At 50.6% G+C, this 22332-nt stretch overlaps 1 protein-coding gene across 5 annotated transcripts in view; it reads right to left on the bottom strand.

Moving 5' to 3' along the window:
- Positions 1-22332, bottom strand: part of CSMD2 (CUB and Sushi multiple domains 2) — a 294243-nt gene that overhangs the window by 64592 nt on the left and 207319 nt on the right. For all 5 annotated transcript variants that reach the window (XM_088067354.1, XM_088067353.1, XM_088067355.1 and 2 more), the window contains 10 exons: positions 22030-22218; positions 18776-18945; positions 17054-17210; positions 16271-16462; positions 13420-13546; positions 9024-9226; positions 7350-7541; positions 3397-3535; positions 2765-2952; positions 934-1128 (listed from right to left, as the gene is read on the bottom strand). In XM_088067354.1, coding sequence (XP_087923480.1) covers positions 934-1128; positions 2765-2952; positions 3397-3535; positions 7350-7541; positions 9024-9226; positions 13420-13546; positions 16271-16462; positions 17054-17210; positions 18776-18945; positions 22030-22218 — 1752 coding nt within the window. The remainder of the gene's footprint in view (positions 1-933; positions 1129-2764; positions 2953-3396; positions 3536-7349; positions 7542-9023; positions 9227-13419; positions 13547-16270; positions 16463-17053; positions 17211-18775; positions 18946-22029; positions 22219-22332) is intronic.

Raw genomic sequence — 22332 nt, 5'->3', positions numbered from 1 at the left:
GAGCTCCTTTTTCCACCTTTCCTCATTTTCCCTGCCAGAGCCTTCCCAAGTTAGGGATTTCATTCCTTCCCCCCATCAGCTGCCTCTTGATTCCGGTCCCAGCTCAAGTCTGACTGCAGTCCGTGAAGCCAGAAAAGAAAACAAAATAACCACAGAGAAACCCTGTGGGAACTGACAATGGTCAAATAAGAGACTTTTAGGCTTCAGGAATTAGCTTGAGCCTGCGTGAAACTGAGTCACACAAGGTTCTCACTCTGGCCTGGGAAATCAAAAGGAGGAATCCGAACAGTCCTTGGAGAAGGAAAACAACCTCAGCAGGTGTTGTTTGTCGTCTTGTTGTTTTCTTGCAAGAAAAGGTGTTGTTGTTGGGTGTTGTTCCCAGCTGTCCAGTGATGGTGATGTGTTGGTTTAATGACCAATGAGTTTTACCTTTCCGAACCTTCTCGGAACTGTCCACAAAAAAAGATCTGGAATAATAAAACTTGTTCTCTTGTGCAATCCAGCTAGAGAGTCTGTGCCGTATAGTGCAACAAAACCCTAAGAAAAACAGCCTTGTTTTGTCACTGAGCTCTGCCCCTGCTCAGGAATGCCCAAGATTGAGGGTTTAGATTAGCAAGGATCAGGTTTAGCCAGGGCTCAAGTGGATCCCTGACCAGGCGCTCAGGATGTGTCAGACACTGGATCAGCCGTGTCCAGTTTCCCATCTATCTCCAAAAAAAGCTCAGGAAAACTCCAAGAAATCATCTCTTCCTGTTAAAAGAAGAGCTGTTAAACCCCTGAAAAACGCTGAAAAATAATTCCTGTAAGAACCCCTAAAAAATGAGAGAACACTGAGAAAACCCCTCTAAATCAACACCCAGTTTTCCGTGGGTGACGCGCTGAGGGATGCGGCTCCGGGCACATCCTTCCCCTGCCCTTTCCCCTGGGATTTACCTGTACAGGTGGGGCGAAGCTTGTTCCAGGTGGGTTTTCCATCTGCTCCCATGACACAGGTGAGGGTGGGGCCCCCCTCGATGTTGTAGCCCCCGTCACAGTAGAAGGTGATGGTGGAGCCCAGCTTCAGGTCCGTGCCCACCCTGGTGCCGTTCTTGATGGAGCCTGGGTCAAAGCAGGACTCCCGGGGGTTCTCTGCAGGGAAAAGAATTCCCAGGATTTTTATTCCTCTGGCACCGCTCCTCTGCTGTTTTGATCAGTGAAATAGTTTTTCTAGGCTTTTTTCCATCTGGGAATTGGTGGGGTTTTCACAAGGACCATTTGCAGGGTCTGGATTTTGGATTTGGTTTGGATTCTGGCTGCTCCAGACCCTCTTGGGGCGCTCAGCACAGGAGCTCTGGGAGAAGGGAGGCTCCAGTTCCCACACAGGCACCCAAAATCCAAGCAGTAGGGCAAAACTTTGATTTCACACAATTCCAGGATCACTGAGGCTGGAAAATCCCTTCAGGATCATCGAGTCCAAGCTGTGACCCGTCCCCACCTTGTTACCAGCCCAGAGCACCGAGTGCCACAAGGACAAATCATATCTGAGATGAGGAGATGGCACAGAGAAATCGTGGATTCCCCATCCCTGGCAGTGTCCAAGGCCAGGCTGGATGGAACTTGGAGCAACCTGGGACAGTGGAAGCTGTCCCTGCCCATGGAGCTGGATGGCTTTTAAGGTCCTTTCCAACCAAAATCAGTCTGGGATTCTTTTATTTATTCCTTGTGCCATGTACTTGGACACCTCCAGGGGTGGGGATTCCACCCCTTTCAAGGCCTGACCACCCTTTCCATGCAGAAATTCCTCTTATGTCCAACCTGAGCCTCCCCTGGCACAACCTGAGGCTGTTCCCTCTCATCCTGTCCCTGATCCCTGGCAGCAAAACCAAACCCCACCTTGCTCCACCCTCCTGGCAGGTAGAGAGTGAAAAATTTTCTGCCCTGCAGAGTTTAAAATCCCATTTCTATATAAAAATTCCAGGGAACACTACAGAGCTGTCAGGACTTAGATATTTCTTTCCTTCTTCTTCTTCTTCTTCTAACAGCTTTTTTTGGGGGATTTTTTTTTCTTTCTCTTATTTTTTTTTCCTGCCTGCAAGATAATTAGAGGCTTTGATTAATCCTGCTCTTTTGTCATTTGGAAATTGCTCATTAAAGACGAGGGCTTTTCTGAGAGCAGTGGCTCTGGGAACAATTCAAGTGTGCTTAAGCATTAAATCAGGGGCTCTCAGATTTTGGGGAAGGTGTGGAAGGAGAAACAGGAAACTGTAAAGCCCACAGGTCTTGCTTTTGCTTCTCTGCATGAAAAATCAAATGATCCCATGGTTTCCTGTCTACAGCAGCTGCACCAGGTGGTACAGGTAAATGGGGAACAAAAGGATGGGCATTTTATTTTCCCAGAGCACCAATTCCCTGTTCTGGGAGCCACAGCCTGGTCAACCCCCACAGCCCATCACACATTTGTATCCTCATCCTTTAAATCCTGAAATCCTGGACTCTCCTGGTCTCAGTGGGGTCTTGATGCACAAATTTTGGACACCTTGAGCACCACTTTTCCTCTTTCCCTGTTCCACTCCGTTCCTCTTCATCTCCCTCTCTCCTCCCACTGCCTGGGGCAAGAGGAACTCCCTCCCTCCCTCCCTGGCAAAACACCAGAATTCCTCCTGGAAGGAGTTTTCCACAGAAACCAGATCCACTCCCACTTGTTCCAACGAGGTGGAAAAACCTGGGAATAAGCACAGGGAAAGCCCCAGGTACCTGCTGGGCCAGGTGTGCCCTCAGCCCCCACCTGTGTACTCGATGACGAAGCCAGCGCTGCTGACGGAGGCGTCGCTCCGGAATGCCAGGAAAAGGCTGTTGCTGCTGCTCTCGATCCTCTCCGGGAGCTGGGAGCCATAAAAGCTCCCAATCAGGGGGCTCAGGGAGTCAGGCCCGTCATAGATGTGCAGGAAATCATAGCCAGGCTCCAGGCTGAAGCTGCAAAAGCAAAGGAGGAGAGTCTGGAGTAGGGGATGCATCCCTGGAGAGCTCTGGGATGTGGAACCCCGGGGCAGGGACTGACTGCTCCTGCTCCGAAGTTCTGCCAAGCAGAACATTCCTGAATGCCTAACCCTGCCAGGCAGAGGACATTCCTGCCTCCATCCCACGGGGGAGGAATGCAGGAGTGGGGATGGAGTCAGGAGAGAGAGCCTGAGCCAGAACTGCTGCAGGGACTCTCAGGCTATACCAGGCCATGTTCTGTGTTCCAAAGAGGAGCTGCAGCTGGAATATGAGGATCTTCCCCAAAAACAGTCTGGGGACAGATTATCCAGGGGCATGGGACGAGGCTGGTTCCTTCCCAGAGTCCAGGACATCCACTCCCAGATGATCCCTCCCCGCTGCCCTGCCCAAGGCCGTGGCACCAGACCCTTGGGTACTCACACGTTGAACACCAGGGCGATGACATAGTCAGGGGACACCGTCAGCTTCCAGTCACACTCCTTCCCTGGGGGATACGGCTCCGGATACTGCGGGGACAGGATCACCCCCGCCGGGCCCGTCAGGATCCCGCCACAGGGAGCTGCAGGAGAACCAGCCCAGGGTGAGCCTGTGGAGCACAGACACCTCCAAAGCAGCAAGTGGGAAACAAGAATGGAAAAAGAGGGAGATGTGGACAGACAGGGGGGCTTAGGATAGCACAGAATGCTGGGATGTTTTTAGTGGGGAGTGACCCTGAGGCTCACATGTGACACGAGGTTGTGGTGGCTCTGTCATTGCACAGGGGACAAACACCAAAAACAGCTCTGGATGCCACCACAACCTCCCTAAAATCCGTAAGTGAGGAGCCAGGAGGACCGAGAGGGAGATCTTCACTTTTCTGCTGCATTTATGGAACTCCCTGTCAAGGCCTGTTCACTTGTAATGAGGTGGAAACACGTCTGGGCCTAAACGGCTTGGTTGTGTTTACTCCACTTCCCAGCACATTAAATGCCAGGCTGATTGAAAAATCAATTATTACATTTTAAGGCTCCAAGTGCCTGCTCATGTTTCCCACTGTGGCAAAACATGACTGATATTTTTCCTGTCAGTTTTTTTCTGCAGGCTCCTTGTGAGGGCTGATGCTCACAGATTGCCCAGATCAACCCTCGTACATTTGGGATGCGGTCTGACAGCAGCTGCAGAGTGGGAAATGAGCTGGGATGGGACAAAAATTGATGGGATAAATCTTGGAAGGATTTTCCATGAAGGAGTGAGAACATGAGACTGCCCTGTATGCTTTTATAAAGAAAAATACCAAGAAAAATATCAGGTAAAACCCAGTGAGGCTGGTCTAGAAATGTCATAGTAGGGATTAGAGACCTCTCTCCAAGTCCAAGAATGGATAAATGTTATCCTTCTGGGACACACCAGGAAATCACAGCACAGATACGGAAAATTTGGCTGAAGGCCTCCCAAAAATACCTTGGAAGAACCACCAAGCCTCCCAAAAATACCTTGGAAGAACCACCAAGCCTGCCATACTTGGGATGGGATGAGAGCAAGGACAGCACAGCTTGTGGGAAATGAGCTGGGATGGGGCAGAAGTGTTGGGATAAATCCTGGAAGGATTTTCCATGAAGGAATGAGCACATGGGATTGTCCTGTGGGCTTTGATAAGAAAAGTATCGGGAAAAATCCAGTGGGTCTAGTCTACAAATATCCAAATAGAGATTAAAAAAGCTTTAAAGCAACTTCTTCAACCAAGTCCAGACTCAGGCACAGAGAACTTTTATCCCTCTGGGACACACCAGGAAATCTGGAAAATTTGGCTGAAAGTCCCCCAGAAATGCCTTGGAAGAACCCACCAGCATCTCTTGTATGCCCTTTCACCCTGATTTTACACCCAAGGGTCCTTTCCCCTCCCAGACTGTAATGTCAGGGGAAAACAGAGAAGAAACTGAAATCTAAGGACTCATTTTTGAAAAGCCTGAGGGAAACAAGTGTTCAACACCCTCGGATTCCTTTGAAAATCCCACCCAGAGTCTCCAAGGGATTTGAAGCAGGAGCTGGACCCAGCCAGTGCTGCCTGGGATTAGGAAGGATGCAGATCTCAAATGGCCCAAACCTCCCGGGGTTCTCCCAGCCCAGATGGTTTGGAAGTTATGCCACAAAGAGGGGAAAATGCATTTGAAATGCTAAATAACCCAATTCAGCCCTAAATTTAACACTGAATTTTGCCACTTTAGCTCCGACCAGGCTGCCTCTCCCCCAGCTATTAATATTTTACTGATTATTCCTCCAAATCCTTTGTCATTGGATATTAAAACTGGCTGGAAAACAAACTTTAAACACAGTTTGAAGTATTAGAAAATCAGCATGATTTATCACAGCTCTGGATACCTGAAGGATTATTTTCTTTAATATTTCTTAATTTTTTAAGATGTGTGGGGTGAAATTGTAATTACAACAAGGTTCAGACAAGGATCTGTGTCCATGGATTCACACAGGGATCTGTGTCCATGGATTCACACAGGGATCTGTGTCCATGGATTCACACAGGGATCTGTGTCCATGGATTCACACAGGGATCTGTGTCCATGGATTCAGGACAGGGATCTGTGTCCATGGATTCACACAGGGATCTGTGTCCATGGATTCACACAGGGATCTGTGTCCATGGATTCACACAGGGATCTGTGTCCATGGATACAGGACAGGGATCTGTGTCCATGGATTCACACAGGGATCTGTGTCCATGGATTCACACAGGGATCTGTGTCCATGGGTTCAGTCAGGGATCTGTGTCCATGGGTACAGGACAGGGATCTGTGTCCATGGATTCAGGACAGGGATCTGTGTCCATGGATACAGGACAGGGATCTGTGTCCATGGATTCACACAGGGATCTGTGTCCATGGATTCACACAGGGATCTGTGTCCATGGATTCACACAGGGATCTGTGTCCATGGATTCACACAGGGATCTGTGTCCATGGATTCACACAGGGATCTGTGTCCATGGATTCACACAGGGATCTGTGTCCATGGATTCACACAGGGATCTGTGTCCATGGGTACAGGACAGGGATCTGTGTCCATGGATTCACACAGGGATCTGTGTCCATGGATTCAGGACAGGGATCTGTGTCCATGGATTCACACAGGGATCTGTGTCCATGGATTCAGGACAGGGATCTGTGTCCATGGATTCACACAGGGATCTGTGTCCATGGGTACAGGACAGGGATCTGTGTCCATGGGTACAGGACAGGGATCTGTGTCCATGGATTCAGGACAGGGATCTGTGTCCATGGATTCACACAGGGATCTGTGTCCATGGATTCAGGACAGGGATCTGTGTCCATGGATTCACACAGGGATCTGTGTCCATGGATTCACACAGGGATCTGTGTCCATGGATTCACACAGGGATCTGTGTCCATGGATTCAGGACAGGGATCTGTGTCCATGGATACAGGACAGGGATCTGTGTCCATGGATTCACACAGGGATCTGTGTCCATGGATTCACACAGGGATCTGTGTCCATGGATTCACACAGGGATCTGTGTCCATGGATTCAGGACAGGGATCTGTGTCCATGGATTCACACAGGGATCTGTGTCCATGGATTCACACAGGGATCTGTGTCCATGGATTCAGGACAGGGATCTGTGTCCATGGATTCAGACAGGGATCCATGCCTGTGTGCTGTTGGGAAGGATGAGAATTTAACAGAAAAGTTTTACAGATATGAATACTTAGCAGAAGGTTCTCTAGAAATAAAAGCAAGCTTTGATATATAAAAATATGTTTTTAGGGCCAGTTGTTGCTGAAACAGCTGAGAGAAGAAAGGTTTACTCAAGTTGGAAGGTTTAAAGCAAAGGTTTAGTCAGTTATAAGGAGGTTTTATGGCCAAAGTCCAACAGGTTAAGTGGTCTTCAAACCAAGCATGTTTGCTACCAGGTAAAAAAAGCATAGGCAGGCAGAAAGAAGTTTTTTACCAAAGCAAAAAGAATTTCCCACTGCAAAAGAAGTTTCAAAGTTTAACATGTAATTACTAACTCAGATGATTGGTCAGTCACTAACACAGTGTGGTAATTTTGGCAGTTCTGATAGGATATGTGTAAATGTAAAGGTATTGTGTATGATGGTTGTTATGTGATGATATGCACAGTAAAAGAAAGAGAAATAATTGCATTACAAATGCTACTACAAATATACAAATATACAAATGTATAGCTTTGTAACCAGAACTAAATGGGCTTCAGGACACAGGGCTCTCCTAAAGCCAGCAGCTGTAGGCTGACCCACGACCCCCAGCTGCTGTAACTCCAGTCTATGGAATAAACAGCATCATAAAAAACCACCTGAAGACCCCACCTCTGTTCCAGTGTGCCCAGGACGGGGCTGTACCTGTGCAGATGGGCGGGTCTGGCTGCCAGAAGAACCTGTTCTCGATCTGCACACAGGTGATCTGGGCCTCCCCTTGCAGGGCGTAGCCGGGGTTGCACTGGAAGGTGATGGAGTCCCCGGCCTCTTTGCTGTCCCCACTGCGGCTCCCGTTCTGGGGGATTCCTGGGTCATTGCAGGAAGTGGCCGTGGAAACTGAAGGGAATTAAAAGCACAACTTGAATATCCACGTTTGTTCTCAGCACCAGCTGTCCTGAGGCTCTGTCCTCACCCAGACACCCAGGCCATGCCTTGTTCCCCATCTCTCCTCCCTCAGCATCCCATAAAGTTCCCCCCCACACAAAAAGTGCCTTTCCCTTTGCTCTGAGCATCTGCCACTCCAGCTGGGAAAGGCTCTGAGGACCAGCAAGTTCAAAAGCAGTACCCAGGGAGCAGCTTTGATGTAGAATTGTGCACATGGCTGTTTACTCCATCAGGCCAGACACCCACTGATCTTCCACAGTGTTTTTGGAGAGTTCTGTGCCAGGCACATGCTGCAAAATCAACTCAGCCACCAGCACATCCCACTTTCCCTGGAGTGGCAGAGAAATTTAGCCTCAAGATCTGTGAAGCATCAAGCCTGACCTTTCAGAAATGTGTTTGTTTCCCTTTCCAGACTTGTTGCTGCCTCTCTTTGAGGTCTGAGATGTCCCCTGAGCTGGGGACAGGCAAAGCTTTGCTGCTGCCTGAGCTCAAGGTCTGCCAACACCACAAGGATTTACCAGCAGGGAAAATCCTGGAGTAATAGCAGTTTTGTGAGCTTATCCACCTCATTAAAGCTCCCAAGATCCCAAAGTGGACAGGTCTGAGCTCAGGTCTGGCTGCTTAGTCACACCTGCTGAACAAAGGCTTTATGCAGGAGCAGTCAATAAAGCCCAGCTCCAGATCAGAAGCTTATTTCCTGGTAAATTGATGAGAGTCTGTTACACCCAGGCAGTTTAGAGAAAGCTGCTCTTGAAAGAGCCAGAGGAAATCCCTCTCTTTCTGTGCAGCTGCAGATAAGGAAGTTAACAGCCCAGGCTGCTCCTTCCTGGCAGGATGGGACTCAAGTCTGGCAAAAAAAATTTGGGGTGGCACCGCTGTGCTGGGTGACACAAAGCTCTGCCTCTGTCTGGGTCATCCCAAAGGTCTGAAATCCAGCAGGAATTCTCCCCAAAATGCTGGCTTGTTCCCCCAACTGAGCAAGGCACCCTGGACAGAAAGTTATGGGAAAAAAAAACCAACTTGGGAACATGTTTCAATGTATCCAAGTCCAGGAAAAGTCCCATCCCAGCTCCCAGGATGTGCAGCTCATGTTTTACAGGATCACACTGATTTCAGTGTCTGTAGCCCAAGAATGCTGGATTTTAATTTCATAAATATCAGCGTGCTTTGGGTCTTGTGAATTTTTGTCTTCACAGCAACACTGCAAGTAATATTTGTAACAAATTAATTAGTGAATAGATGGAACTAAGTGGTAAATAAGTGATTAGTGAACAGTATAATAGAGTTAATTTTCTTTTTATTTATTATGAAAGTGACTAAGTGTCCACTGCAGCGTCACCTGCTCACCCTGTGGATACACCTGGAATTTCTGGGTTTGCTTGGATTTTTGCTCTGGGTTTGGTGGGGTTTTTGAGGAATCCCTGCACATCCCACCTGAGAACTGGATGGCAAAGCCCTGCTTGCTGGTGAAGAAGTCGGTGTTGAACTGCAGGATGACGGAGTTGAAGGTGCTGTGGATGTCCCCGGGCAGCCCCGAGCCGCTCATCTCCTTCAGCAGGATCCCATTCTCCACCGGCCCGTCCCAGATCCGCAGCACGTCGTGGAACTCCTCCGTGTGGAAAACCATGAAATGAAGCCTGTGGGGCAAAAAAAACCCGGAATTCAGACCTGGAATGTGGCTTGTGCCAAATTCAGGCAGCCAGCTCTGAGGCTGGATTGCAGCATCTCCAGGATTTTGATGTATTTTAGGAAGGTCTGGATGTTGCAGAATGGAACACAGAGGAACTTCAGCAGAGAACAGAGTGAGGCAGCAGGAGAGAGGCTCCAAAATCCACACCAGGAAGGGAAGGGAAAACTGGAGTTAAGGAGGTGACAATGAACTGACACTGAGGGGTTTATTTTGATGCTCTGAAGGCAGATTTCATTCCCTTCCTCTGGACTTCAGAGCTGGGTCTGTCCTGGAGAGAGGGCTCAAAGCCTTCAGCCAAGGCACTTGCACAGGGAATTCCTCAGGGAAAGCCTCAGGAGGCCTCATGGTGAGGGAATTCCCGTTGGATCTGGGCCAGTGATGGACCCAAGGGAATGGGAGAGGCAGGAGGTCCCTCTGTGCCAGGTGAGGGCTGGTGGCACTCCAGGACAGGACAAACATGGTCCCAACACATCCCTGGTGGGATCTCACCCTGCTTCCCAGGCCCAGCTCTAACGGGGGAGGATGGGGAGCAGATGGATCCAGGGTTTTCCAAGAGCTTCGGGATCTTCCCAAGTCAGAAGAACCATCCAAGAACAGGATCCTGCCCAGGTTATGGTGACCCTTGGGGGAGGCTCCAGTTCAGTCATGGAATGTCCTGAGCAGGAATGGACCCACAGGGATCATCAAATCCAATTCCAGGCCCTGCAGACATCCCCAAATCCCACCCTGTCCTTGAGGGTCTTTTCAAACCCTTCTAGAGCTCTTGGGAATGTGCCCATTCCCTGGTGATGGAGCAGGAGCTGATCCCCTCCTGCACTCCAATCCCACCTGGAGAGGAGGGATTTCCTGTCCCTGTTTGTCACTGCCTTCCCTCTGGCACAACAAAACCAGGCCAACCATGGGCAACTCAACCCCAGTGTGAAACGGGGACAAAAACCTAGAAACAGCAAAAACCCGTAAAAAACAAACCCAGCAGGTGCTGTGCTGAAATCCCTGCCAGCCCACTGAGGCAAACAGGGAGCCTTTCACTTGGCTGCTTTCCCATTTATCTGGGGCAAACATAAATAAATCGGGGAGCACCACAAAGAAAAGGGGGAGGAAAAAAAAGCCCCACTGCAAAATCCTCAGCAAAAAAATGATGCCCACAGAAGCTGGGAGAAACCAAAAGAGCTGAATCATAAATCTCCTGAGCAGAGACCTTGAGCAAAGAGAAATAAAGCCAGGCTTGAGGAAAATCAGGATGGATGATGCAGAGCTGTTCTCCACGGCTGCCTCAGTGTGATTACATTTGTTCCCAGCCTTTACTGGACCCAGTGAGCCAGAAATGCTGGAGAAGACTCATCCCTGGAGACCTTGGGATCAAGGAGAGGTTGCCAGAGGTTGAGCTGGGGTGGGGAGACACCCTGGAACTGCCACCAGCAGCTCCAGGGCTGCCTAAACCACCCCAATTTCTTTGAGGAAAAACAACTTCAGGCTGTGCCAGGGGGAGAAAACCTTGATCCAGGTGATCCATGGGACAAGCTGTGCCTGGAATCTGCTGGGATACCAGATCTGGTGCTCTCTGGAGCAAATCCATCTATTCCACAGGAACATCTCAGCTTTTCCCCCAGCCTGATGTTGGAGACCAGGCAGAGCCCCTGCTTCAGCAGACAATAGAGGGGAAAGGAGTTTTATTCCTGAGGGGAAAGGAGTTTTATTTCTGCACTCTGACAATCCCAATTTCCCAATTAAAGGCATGGAAACATAGAGGGGGAAAAAAAAAGAAAAAAAAAGAAAAAAAAAGAAAATTAGAAACTGGGGAGATTATATTTATATAAATCTAAGTGTGAGAGAGGGGAAGCTCTGCCAGCTTAGCAAGGAGCAGAGAGGAGAGCCCAGCTCTGCCCTGGGAGTGTCAACAACCCTTGAGCAGATCTTCCCAAAGCTCCCCACAACCCCCAGGACCATCCTGAGGTGTTTTATGCTGACATTCCCTATCCAAGCTCTGGCCATTCCAGCTTGGCTCTGCTGTGCAAGGCTGGGAGCACCCCTAGCACAGAGGTGCCACCAAAGCCACCACCTCCCACCCCAGCAGCAGTTCAGAGGCTGCCCACTGCTTCCCTCTGCCCCAGAGAGGCTTCCCCGGCTTGAAAGCTGTCCCTGGAAAGTGGAATATTCCAAAATGCCAGAAGTGGTCACATTCCCAAGGCTGTCAGAGCTCCAGAAGCATTTGGGAATCACAGGGTGGGGTTTTGGGGTGTCTGGGCAGGGCCAGGAGCTGCACTGGATCATCCTTGGGGGTCTCTTCCAGCTCTGGGAATTTTCTCACTCCTCTTTTTAGATGAAACTCTGGAAAGTGAATACCCATGAAAGGGGGATGAATTAACAACCTCGGTGGATTTTTACTACACTGGGATCAGGGATGGACCACAACCCACTTCCGCCATGTCTCTGTGTTCCCTGCTCCCAACTGGGCAAGGAATTTCCATCCATTTTCCAGCATCTTTTCAATTTTCCTCCTTCTTCCTCCTCTCCTCCAGTCCAAGCAAGGCTCCAAATTAATCCCCTCTGCAGGAGCAGCCCTTTCCCTTTCATGGCTCTAAAGTGCAGACTCATTTTTCTCTCTGCCTCGCCCCCCCTGCCCTTCCCCTCGTGCTGTGCAGATACAGCTTCATTCCAAAAGCTCTGGTGATTAATTTTCATGTAAGTTATAAATGAGAGCTTTATACAATTGTATCATGCGTGAAGAGGATTATTTTTCCAATGGATTACCATAAAAATGAAGTTGCTGGGAATGTGCTCTCTCAACTCCCCTGAGATCATCTGTGCTGCTGGAGCTGGGAAATGAAGGGGCAGGGAAAGGGAGCTCTGATCTCTGGGAAAGGCAGGGTCACCAGGTGTGTGTGGCTCTGATACCTCCTGGAACCTTTCCCTTTCACAGCCAGCCTTTTCCAAGCCTTTGGTGGATCCAAATCTCTGCTCATGTGGGTGCTTTTAGGGATTACAGGAGCAAAGTTGCTGCAGCAGCCTTTGGATGGGGGAAAAGGGGGCCTCTCTGTCCTATAAAAACCTTTTCCAGGAGAATAAAAATAGAGGAGATTTCACGTGGAAGTTGCCTGTGCAGGGATTCAGCTTCCTTGGCCGTGCTTTTTCTCCTCTGTTCACACCCAAACCCATCCATTATTGAGCCATTCCGAAGGGCAGCACTAATGGAGGGAATTTCTGCATTAAATAAAAATGAAAACACCAGACCAAACCTGTCTCCAGCAGAAATCCACGGGCTAAAAGCAGCACGGAGCTCACCGTGAGGGACAGGCTCTGCTGGAGAGGTGATGGGTGCTGAGGCAGCAGGGAGAGAAAATGGGATTGAGAGGGAAGGAATTCAAGATGGAACGGAAAAAGGCTTGGGATGAGCCAGGAATGGCTGACAAGCACTGGGAACTCTGATGGGAGATGCTGGAAGAGGACTATTATTATTATTATTATTATTATTATTATTATTACTATACTATACTGTTAAGGTACGTTTCTCCCCCTCAAATCCCACCACTCAGTCAAAGCATGGCTTGCCAAAATATTCCAGTTTTCCGTGGGTTTTGGCCGGCCAGGGATCTGTGGGAACAGCCAGGGCAGCCCTGCAGGGCTTGGCAGGGCTGGGCACAGTGGGGGTGGTGGGGCAGAAGTGAAGGATCAGGGAGCAGGAAGTGTCTGGATCCTGGGACATTCCCTGTGATCTCCTACAACCCTCATCCCAGAATTGTGGCACTTGGGCACACAGCACTTTGGGGAAGCTCCTCATTAATCTGGTGGGAAAAAGGTTTGATTTTGGATGCATCCATTAAGGGATGGAGAGGGATGGACATCTGAGATGTCTGAGCACAGGAACACCACGGGCAGGACCAGGTCTGGTGTCCCCATGCAGGGCTGTGACACACAGGGGACACACAGGGCTGAAGACAGAGCGGCAGTGATGCCACTGGGGGCTCTGGGAAATGTTCCTGCCCAGAAATCCTTAATCCCAGCCTAAACCATTCCCTGATTCTGGAACCAAACCAGAGACTTTTCCCTGCTTGTCCCTCCTTGTTTTATTTAATTATTGACCTGGACAAATCAGCTCCATGTGGGAAAGAAGCCAAACCACAGGACCCTGGCCCAGCTCACCCAATGGTACATCCAGGCTCTGCCTCGATGATCCAGATGCAGTTGAGGTTGTGGTCATAGGGAGTTGGATATCCTGGAGAAAGGATCCGTCCTGAGGCCTCTCCTCTGATTGTCCCTCCACACTCAGCTGGAACAAAAATATTTATGGTGTTAGGGAGAAGATTCGTGGCTTTCTGTGGCTCTTGCTTGGCAACAACCTCACCCTGCAACAGAGATTATTTCTGGCTTTTCTCAGGGATGCCAAAAGTTTACAAAGATGAAGAGAATCGCTGAATTCAGCTGAGTTTTCAGAATTATTCTGCATTTCTGTGCTAGTTCTGAGCACCTGGCAAAGCTTCCCTCCACCTTCCTGAATCCCCAGGGAGGACAGGCAGGGCCTGCCAGGATGCTGCTTCCCTGCTCCACACGTGGGGGTGATGGAGCTCCACTCCTCTGCTTGGATTCCTCAGGAAATGAAGGATAAGAAGCCAAAGAACTTGTAAATGTCACTGTAAATGAACTGCAAAGAACGTGAGGATTTGGAATAATTTCCATAACATATCCATTCAAATTCTGTAATTTTCACTTCTTTGAGTTTTCTTTAATTTCTTTTTAATTTCCACACGCTCAGACAAGGCCTGATATCCAACACATGCAGAGCAAACAGAGTGAAGGTTAAGAAAATGCACAGATGACAGAAATTTATCTTTTTACATCAATAAATGAGGCTAAAATTCCAGCTAAGGAATGGTCCTGCCTCCTGGGAGAGAGAACAGCGAGTGCCAGGGGCTGAGCACATCCCTGGGCATGGAGATCTCACAGAGGACTCAGTGTCCAACAGCTTCTCTGGAAGTTGTTGCTGGGCACAGCAGGACAGGAATCAGGGATCAGCCCCATCCATTTAACACACAAAACCCCAAATCAGAATTTTCCAAGCAGGAAGAGCTGCAGGTGAAAGGGAATTTGGGACTCAGTTTTGGAGGTTAAGTGTCCTTCCTTTTGTTCTGGCTCACCTATGGAATTTTCACCTATGGTGGCAGGGAAAATCTGACTGCTGGTACTTGTTGGGTGCTTTTGAAACACAAAGAGTTCGGCTGGGCCCAGGGAGAAGTGGGACAGGAAAAAGGGAGGGCGGGGGCAGCTGGGGCTGGCTGCTTTCTGCAGCTTCAGAGCAGAACTCTCGCTGGGAGCTGTTGCAGTTTTGGAGAAGGGAATTTCGCCATCACCCAGACTGAGCTGCTGCTTCTTCTCCTTCTTCCCTCTTTGTTGGTGGCCTCGCACCCCTGTCCTGCCGGGACGTGTGGCAGTGCCAGCCACCGCCGCGGAGCTGCTGATACACCTCAGCCATGGGCCCGAGATCTCAGCTCATCCCTGCTGATCCACCTCATCCACGGGCCCGAGATCTCAGCTCATCCCTGCTGATCCACCTCATCCACCAGCCCAGGATCTCAGCTCATCCCTGCTGTTCCACCTCAGCCATGGGCCCGAGATCTCAGCTCATCCCTGCCGTTCCAGCCGACTGTTCCTCAGAGCCCTGCAGGAGCACCGGGACTGACTGCCCGAGGGGGTTTGTGAAACAAAACCTCTCCTCCATCCCTTCCCGTCTCAGCAGAGAAAGCTGTCCCGGGGCCCTGGTTCTGTTTTGTTGACTGGTAAAGAACTGTTATTCCTATCTCCAAATCTCTGCCTGAGAGCCCCTTGATTTCAAAATTATAGTAATTCAGAGGGAGAGGGTCTACATTTTTGTTCCAAGGGGGGCTCCTGCCCTCCCTAGCAGACATCTGTATTCCAAACCGGGACAGCAAAGGGTATTGGAATGTCTGGGGATGGGATCAGATGTCAGGCAGCTCTCAAATAACCCTGGCTCTGAGCTGTCCCATGCCAGGACACACACTGATGTCACTATCAGCAGGTGCCACTCACTTCAACACGTCCACAGTGAAAGGACAAGGGCTGGAAAAGCACAAGGAAGCACAAAACCCTTGTGAAATGCGTGTTTAGGGCAAAGCATTTCACGTTAAAGCTGCTTCAGGTGCTCTCCATCTCACACAGGATCTTCACCACATTAATTAGTGCAGATGGGCAATTAATAGCGGAGTTAATGTCAACGGATCAGCAAAGCAGGGAAAGGGTGGTCAGGGTGGGGAATCCACAAGGAAATCACTTCCTGGAGGTTTTGGAGGAGCAGGAGGCTGCCTCCATCTCAAGATGCCTCACGGAGGATCCTCACCACACTCACCACAAGTTAATTAGTGCAGATACAATTAATACGAGAGTTAGTGTGACATGGATGAGCAAAGCAGGGACAAAAGGTGGTGAGGGTGTGGGATCCAAGGAAATCACTTCCTGGAAGTTCTGGTGGAGGAGGAGGTGTCTCCATCTCAAGGGGCCTTACCACACACAACTTAATTAGTGCAGATGCAATTAACAGCAGAGTTAATGTCAGTGGATCAACAAAGAGCATGGAATCCACAAGGAAATAATTTCCTGGAGGTTTTGGAGGAGCATGAGGTGTCTCCATCTTGAGACGCCTCACAGAGGATCCTCACCACAACTTAATTAGTGCAGATGGGGGTAATTAGTAGCAGAATTAATGTCAATGGATCAGCCAAGCAGGGACAAAAAATGGTCAGGCTGGGGTATCCAAGGAAATCCCAGCCTGGAGAGTGTTGGAGCAGGAGGTGTCTCCATCCTGAGGACCCCCACCACACTCACCACAACTTCATTAGTGCAGATGCAACCAAGAGCAGAGTTAATGTCAGTGGATGAGCAAAGCAGGGACCAAGGGTGCGGGATCCAAGGAAATCTCTCCCTGGAGGAGCAGGAGGAGGAGCAGGATGAGGAGCAGGAGGAGGAGGTGGAGGTGTCTCACCCACACAGGTCGGCAGGGGCTGGTCCCAGGCTCTCCTCTCCCCGGTCAGGCACACCAGCACCCTGGTGCCTCTCAGGGTGTAGCCAGGGTCACAGCTGAAGGACACCGAGCTGCCAGCAAAGTGTCCCTCGTCGTGCACCTTGTACCCAAACTGGGGGATGCCGGGGTCCTCACACCTGATGAGCTCAAAACCTGCAGCAGGGAGGAAGGGCAGCTGGTGGCACCGGGAATGTCACAGCCAGGAGGGTTGCACACAAAGCCGTGGTGGGTTTTTCTTCTGTAAATCACTTGTTTGGAACCAAAAGGGGCATATTGGGAAATTAGTGGGGTTTTAATTAATGTTGGAGCTGTGACCTGAATTTCTGGATCGTGACAGCCTCAACAGGAAAGGTTTGTTGTATCCCAGGGAACAGGGACAGGAGGAGAGGGAAAGCTGTGCCAGGGGAGGGTCAGGTTGGACATCAGCAGGAATTTCTGCATGGAAAGGGTGTTCAGGCCTCAGAGCTGCCCAGGGAGGTTTGGGGTGCCCATCCCTGGAGGTGTCCAAGGAATGCCTGCATGTGGCACTCAGTGACAAGGTGGGGATCAGGCACAGCTTGGACTTGATGGGATAGGAGGCTTTTCCACCCTCAGTAATCCTGGGATTCTGTGGTCTCTCACACTCCAGCTCCACTTTGGGTACAAGATCACCACAGAAAGGACCCTTTGCTCACACACAACACAAAACCACAAAAATCCACCTTGAGCAGTGGGATTGCCAGCACACATGGGATTGACACTCACTGGAGAACTGCAGCTCGAAGCCCTTGCTGGTGTTGGCCGTGTCAGTGATGAATTCCAGCCACATGGAGCTGGAGGTGCTGTTGATGCTGGTGCCCAGCAGCTCCGAGCGGCTGAAGGTGCCCAGCAGCCGGGCAGAGCTGTTGGTGCCATCGTAGACCTGGGGGGAACAAGAAATCCAGCCTGGAAAAGCCATTCCTGTGCTATTCCAGGGATCAAACCATTCACTGCCCAGAGAGGCTGTGGCTGCCCCTGGATGCCTGCAAGTATCCAAAGGCAGGCTGGATGGGGCTTGGAGCAGCCTGGGATGGTGGGAGGTGTCCCTGCCCATGGCACAGGGTGGCACTGGATGATCCTTAAGGTCCCTTCCCACCCAAACCATTCCAGGATTTCTCTGCAGTTTCACTGAGCTCTAGAACAGAGAAATGCTGAGAAATTTATTCCAAAATGAGAATGAGGAGAGAGAATGTGCTGAGGTCCCTTCACACACCTCACAACCCCTCATCCCATTCCCACTTTGTTCTGCTCACAGCAACACCCCGGGCTGTCCTTTGGCTTTTTTTTGGTGGAGCAGCTTCCTGGAAAGAGCCAGCAGATCCTGATAAATGCCCTGATTTGGGGTCAGCTGCACTCAGATCAAGGAATTTGCTCCTGGCTTGGAGCTCCCAGGTATTGGAGGGAAAACGGAAGGAAACAACCAGCCCCACTCTGAATTCCAGCATCAGGCTGGAAAAGCAGCTCCAACCCTTCAGGATTTGTGCCACAGGTGATCAGTGCAAACAGGGACAAATCCTTCAGGCAATGTGAGTTGGCATCCAGGATCTCAACTAAAAGTCTGACTTGATGAACTCCACAGTGTTGCCCACCTGAGGAGCAGGATTTATACCCTGGAGGATCTGCACCCTCCTCCTCCTCACCCCTGACTTACTCTGCACACAGGGAATCTCCTCAACTCTCTTTCCCAAGAAGCAGCTACTGGAATAAAAACCCATTTTTCCCCCCTACACTGACTCAGAGATGAGCCTTGAATTCGCTCTCATTTAAGAAAAAACACAAATGGGATTTTTTCTTCTTTTTGTGAGAGCCAAGAGCAGCTCCTCACTAGGAGATTGATAGGAACCTTCCTCAGATGAGCAGTTGATGACAAACCTGCTGAGAGAACATAATTCCTCTGACAAGGAGCACATTCCTTGCATTAACAGGAAATCTTTTTCTCTTTCCAGTCATTTGTGAGCTGGAAACCTGGATTACACCTCTCTTGGAGTGTGACACTTCAGTGAGGACGGAGGCATTCCTGGCAAGATGGCTCAGCACATCCTTGTAATATTAATGTCTCCTTCAAAACCATTCCTTTGCTTAATAAAAAACTCAGCCTGAATTTGTCTCCTCCTCCACAGAATCCTGGAGCTAGAATAATCTGAGAAGAGTCTGGAGTTCTGCATTTCAATCAGCTCCTTTCTGGGACAAACCATTCTTGATTCTTCAAAGCATTAAAATAATGCTCAAACGCTCCCACTTGTGATGGATGAGAGCGCAACTCCACGGGTGAGAGCTGAAGTTTAGCTGGTCTGGGGGAAATTTGGTCTTCCAAAGTGCCACAGCAATCACTCCATGGCACTGGAGCATTCCTGGGATGACACAGCTTTTTCCAGAGGTCACTCCCATTAAAATTTTAGATCACTTAGTTGCTCTCATGAGCAGCTCCACTACCCGAGGCAGAATTACCTTGAGGACATCTCCTGCCTCCAGCTCGAAGGTCCTGGCTTTCAGCTGGATGCCTTTCCCTGGCTGGCTCTGGATGGAGTAGATGCACTCGTGGTTGTTGTTGTAGTTCAGGGGGTAGTTGGGGGACAGCAGCACACCCTGGGTTCCCGTCACGGACGAGCCACACTCAGCTGCAGCAGGACACAAACGCGTATTTCAGTGACCCCACACGCGTTCTGGCCGTACCACACATGCAGGTGACTCCTCTGAAGGCCACAGCTGCTCCTGCAGCAGCAAGGAAAGAGGCTTCTCCCTGTTGTTATTCACTACAACCTGCAGACTGCCCCTTTTCCATCACATTTTCCTAGCCAGGCTTCTCTCCTCCTTCAGAGCCTGGGTAAATGTAAATCTGGGGGGAATCTTTGGGAAGCTGGGGGAATCTGTGCTGATTCCACGTGGATCTACCCAGGATCTGCTTCTTCCTCTACTCTGAGCATTTGACTTCCAGCCAAACCTGAAGTCAGAAGATTCTGTGGGCCTCAGAACTTGGCAGAAGGATCCTGGGTAGAGGAGGAAGAGAGTGGCAGCTCTGGAGGCTCAGCCCTCCTGGGTGTGAGGAGCTCACAACTCGGATCTGGCAAACACCAACTCCATTCCCAGCTCTGAGGGCACAGTGTCCCACTCACGGGGACACGTCACAGTGAGCAGACAGACTGACGTGGGTGCATCTTCCCTCCAAAAGGCAGGAACAGAAATTCCAGTGCATCCCAGGGATGTCCCCCATGGATAACACCAGCCCCAAGAGCCTGACCCCAGCAAGGATCCCAGTGCAGCTGGTCTGTCACACACATCCACAGCCCCTCAGCACATGAGAAGCTGGGGGGAATAGAAATCTGGGGGAATTTGGGGGATCTGTGGGGAATTTGTGGTGATTCTGTGAGAATTTGGGGGGTATTTGGGGTGATCTGTGGGGAGTCTGTGTAAATGTAAATCTGTGTAAATCTCTGTGAAATTTGTATGAATCTCTGTGAAATCTGTGTGGATCTGTGGGAAATCTGTAGGAAATCTGTACAAATCAGCAGAAATCTGTGTGAATCCGTATGAATTTGTGTGGATCTGCCTCTGAACAACCCCATGCTGAGGATTTTCTGTTCCTCCTGCCGAGCTCCCACACGAGTGAGCCGTGAGTCACTGTTTTCCCAGCCTGTTTACCCTGGAAGATTTTCTGCTGTCAAACACTGGCTGCCTTCTCCTCTGGTACAGGCAGAGCTGGGGACAGTCATTCCAAAGTCCTCCCAGAGCAATTTTTGGGATCAACCTTGTGTCCCTGAGCCCCCACAGCTCCTGGAGCCGAGGGAACCATCCCAGGGTAGCTCCTGGCTCTGCTGCCACTCCAGGAAAGGGTTTTAAGGAAGGAGGCAGCAGCAGATGCACCCAGAGGATGCACTTTGGAGGTGACTTTGTCCTCTGTGCTTGCCATGGATGAAAAGCAGGATTTTGGCACAGAATCCCCAGGGATGATGCTGGGGACGTCTCAGGGAGCTGTCCTGGCCAGAGGGATTGGACAAAGGAACAAAACCCTCTTTCAGCTCTCCCTGACCATCTCTAGGACAGGAGCTGAATACAGAGTGTCTGGAAAAGCAATTAAATCTCCTGTGATCTTTCTGAGTCAGTCTCCCATTTCCATTCCTATCCAGGCAGATCTGAGCAGGGGGTGGGGACACTGTGACAGAGCTGTCACCCTGCCACAGAGCTCTGGGCCATCAGCCCCGAGTTTGCCCGGTTATGATAAACCCAAGCTGTTAATTCCAAGCCAGGGAAGAGCAGCCAGAGTGTCACTTAGTGCTGCTGTCTCAGGCTTGAGTTTGAAGCTCTGTAAATGATATTTTTTTTTTAAATTCTCATTCCCCTGATGAGCTTTATCTGCAGCCTGATTGTTATTCCTGCCCTGAAGAGGCTGCCTGTCCCAGCAGGATGAGGCCTCGGAGCTCAGCAGCACTGGGAAATTCAGCAGCACAGGCTAGGAGGAGGCAGCAGCTGGCTCTGGTGGGGAGCTTTGCCCTGCAATGGCCCTCAAAGTCACCCAGAGCTCAGGACAATCTCCTGAGCAGGTCTGGCCACCAGGTGAGAGCCCTGCCCTGCTGGATCTGAAGGAATCCCTCAGGTTCTGGGTGAGCAGAGCTGGGAACGATGTCCTGTTGAAATTATACACCAGAAAAAACATATGGTATGTTTTTCCCAGGGCCTGGATCATCCTTCCTCCCAAACTTGTGCCCCTGTTGTGTCACACCCCCCATCCCTGCCAGGTGAGAGTTCTGCACCCCAGCAGCACCAGGAACAGCAGCCAGGAGCCAGCTCCATGCTGCAGATCAATCCTTCCCCTCCTCTACCCTTGGATTTACTGATTTATCAGTGCAAACAATGGCTGGAGGGGCTAAAAAGGGACCTGCAGTGGTCAGGAGGGAAAGGTGTAAGAAACATGTGGAGAACAAGGGAGAGAGAGGTCAAAGCCAGGGGGTTTCCCAGACACATCCTTTTATTTTTTATTTTTTATTTGCCTGGATATGGAGATTACAGCACTCTGTAATTCTAAGGGGGAACACCTCAGACCCGGCTGGTTGGCAGGAACTCCCTCAAAAGGGAGGAGCAGCTCTGGAATCACTGGCTTGGGGTGGGGCACACGGGGCTGTGTCACCTCCTGGGGATGTGTCACCCCCCTGTGCCCAGCTGGGGAGGGCACTGAGCCCTCCTGCAGGGCTGGAAGCTCCTTCCAGCTGCTTCTCCCCCATCCCTGCTCCAGATCACCCCAAGATCCCATCCTGAGGGATGTCACCCATCCACCCCAGGGGATGTCACCCATGCCAAGGGATGTCACCCATCCCGGGGGATGTCACCCATCCATCCCAGGGGATGTCACCCTTCCATTCCAGGGAATGTCACCCATCCTGAGGGATGTCACCCATCCACCCCAGGGAATGTCACCCATCCTGAGGGATGTCACCCATCCACCCAAGGGATGTCACCCATTCACCCAAGGGAATGTCACCCATGACAAGGGATGTCACCCTTCCATTCCAGGGAACGTCACCCATCCACCCCAGGGATGTCACCCATCCACCCCAGGGATGTCACCCATCCACCCCAGGGGATGTCACCCATCCACCCCAGGGATGTCACCCATCCACCCCAGGGATGTCACCCATCCATCCCTGCCCACCTCAAGAGTGCAGCACAGCGGGACCAGCCAAGCAAAATGAAAGCACATGACCACCTACCAACACACCTTGGCAGAGGCGAACTCCACACACGCCGTCTCCCGCCCAGGCAGGTGATCCGGGATGCTCCCTCCAGCCGGTACCCCGGGAAGCAGGAGAAGGTCAGCACGTCCCCCACTCCGAACTGCAGCCCTTTCCTGATGCTGTAGGCCGGCACTTCTGGCTCGTCACACGGCTCCAAGTCGTATTCTGGAGGGGATAAATGGATTTTATGGGATGGCAGGGGGGCACTTTTGAGTCCATCCTCCCCAGAGAGGACACAAGGAACCAAGGGAGCTCTGAGCTTTGATCCAGCCGCACTGA

The sequence above is a fragment of the Pseudopodoces humilis genome, chromosome 27, assembly GCF_049639895.1.
Source record: "Pseudopodoces humilis isolate 2021_Gansu_Grassland_sample_001 chromosome 27, ASM4963989v1, whole genome shotgun sequence".
In the NCBI taxonomy this organism is placed as follows: Eukaryota; Metazoa; Chordata; class Aves; order Passeriformes; family Paridae; genus Pseudopodoces; species Pseudopodoces humilis.
The sequence above is the reverse complement of the archived record's forward strand: the minus strand, read 5'-3'. Positions and strand labels throughout refer to the sequence as shown.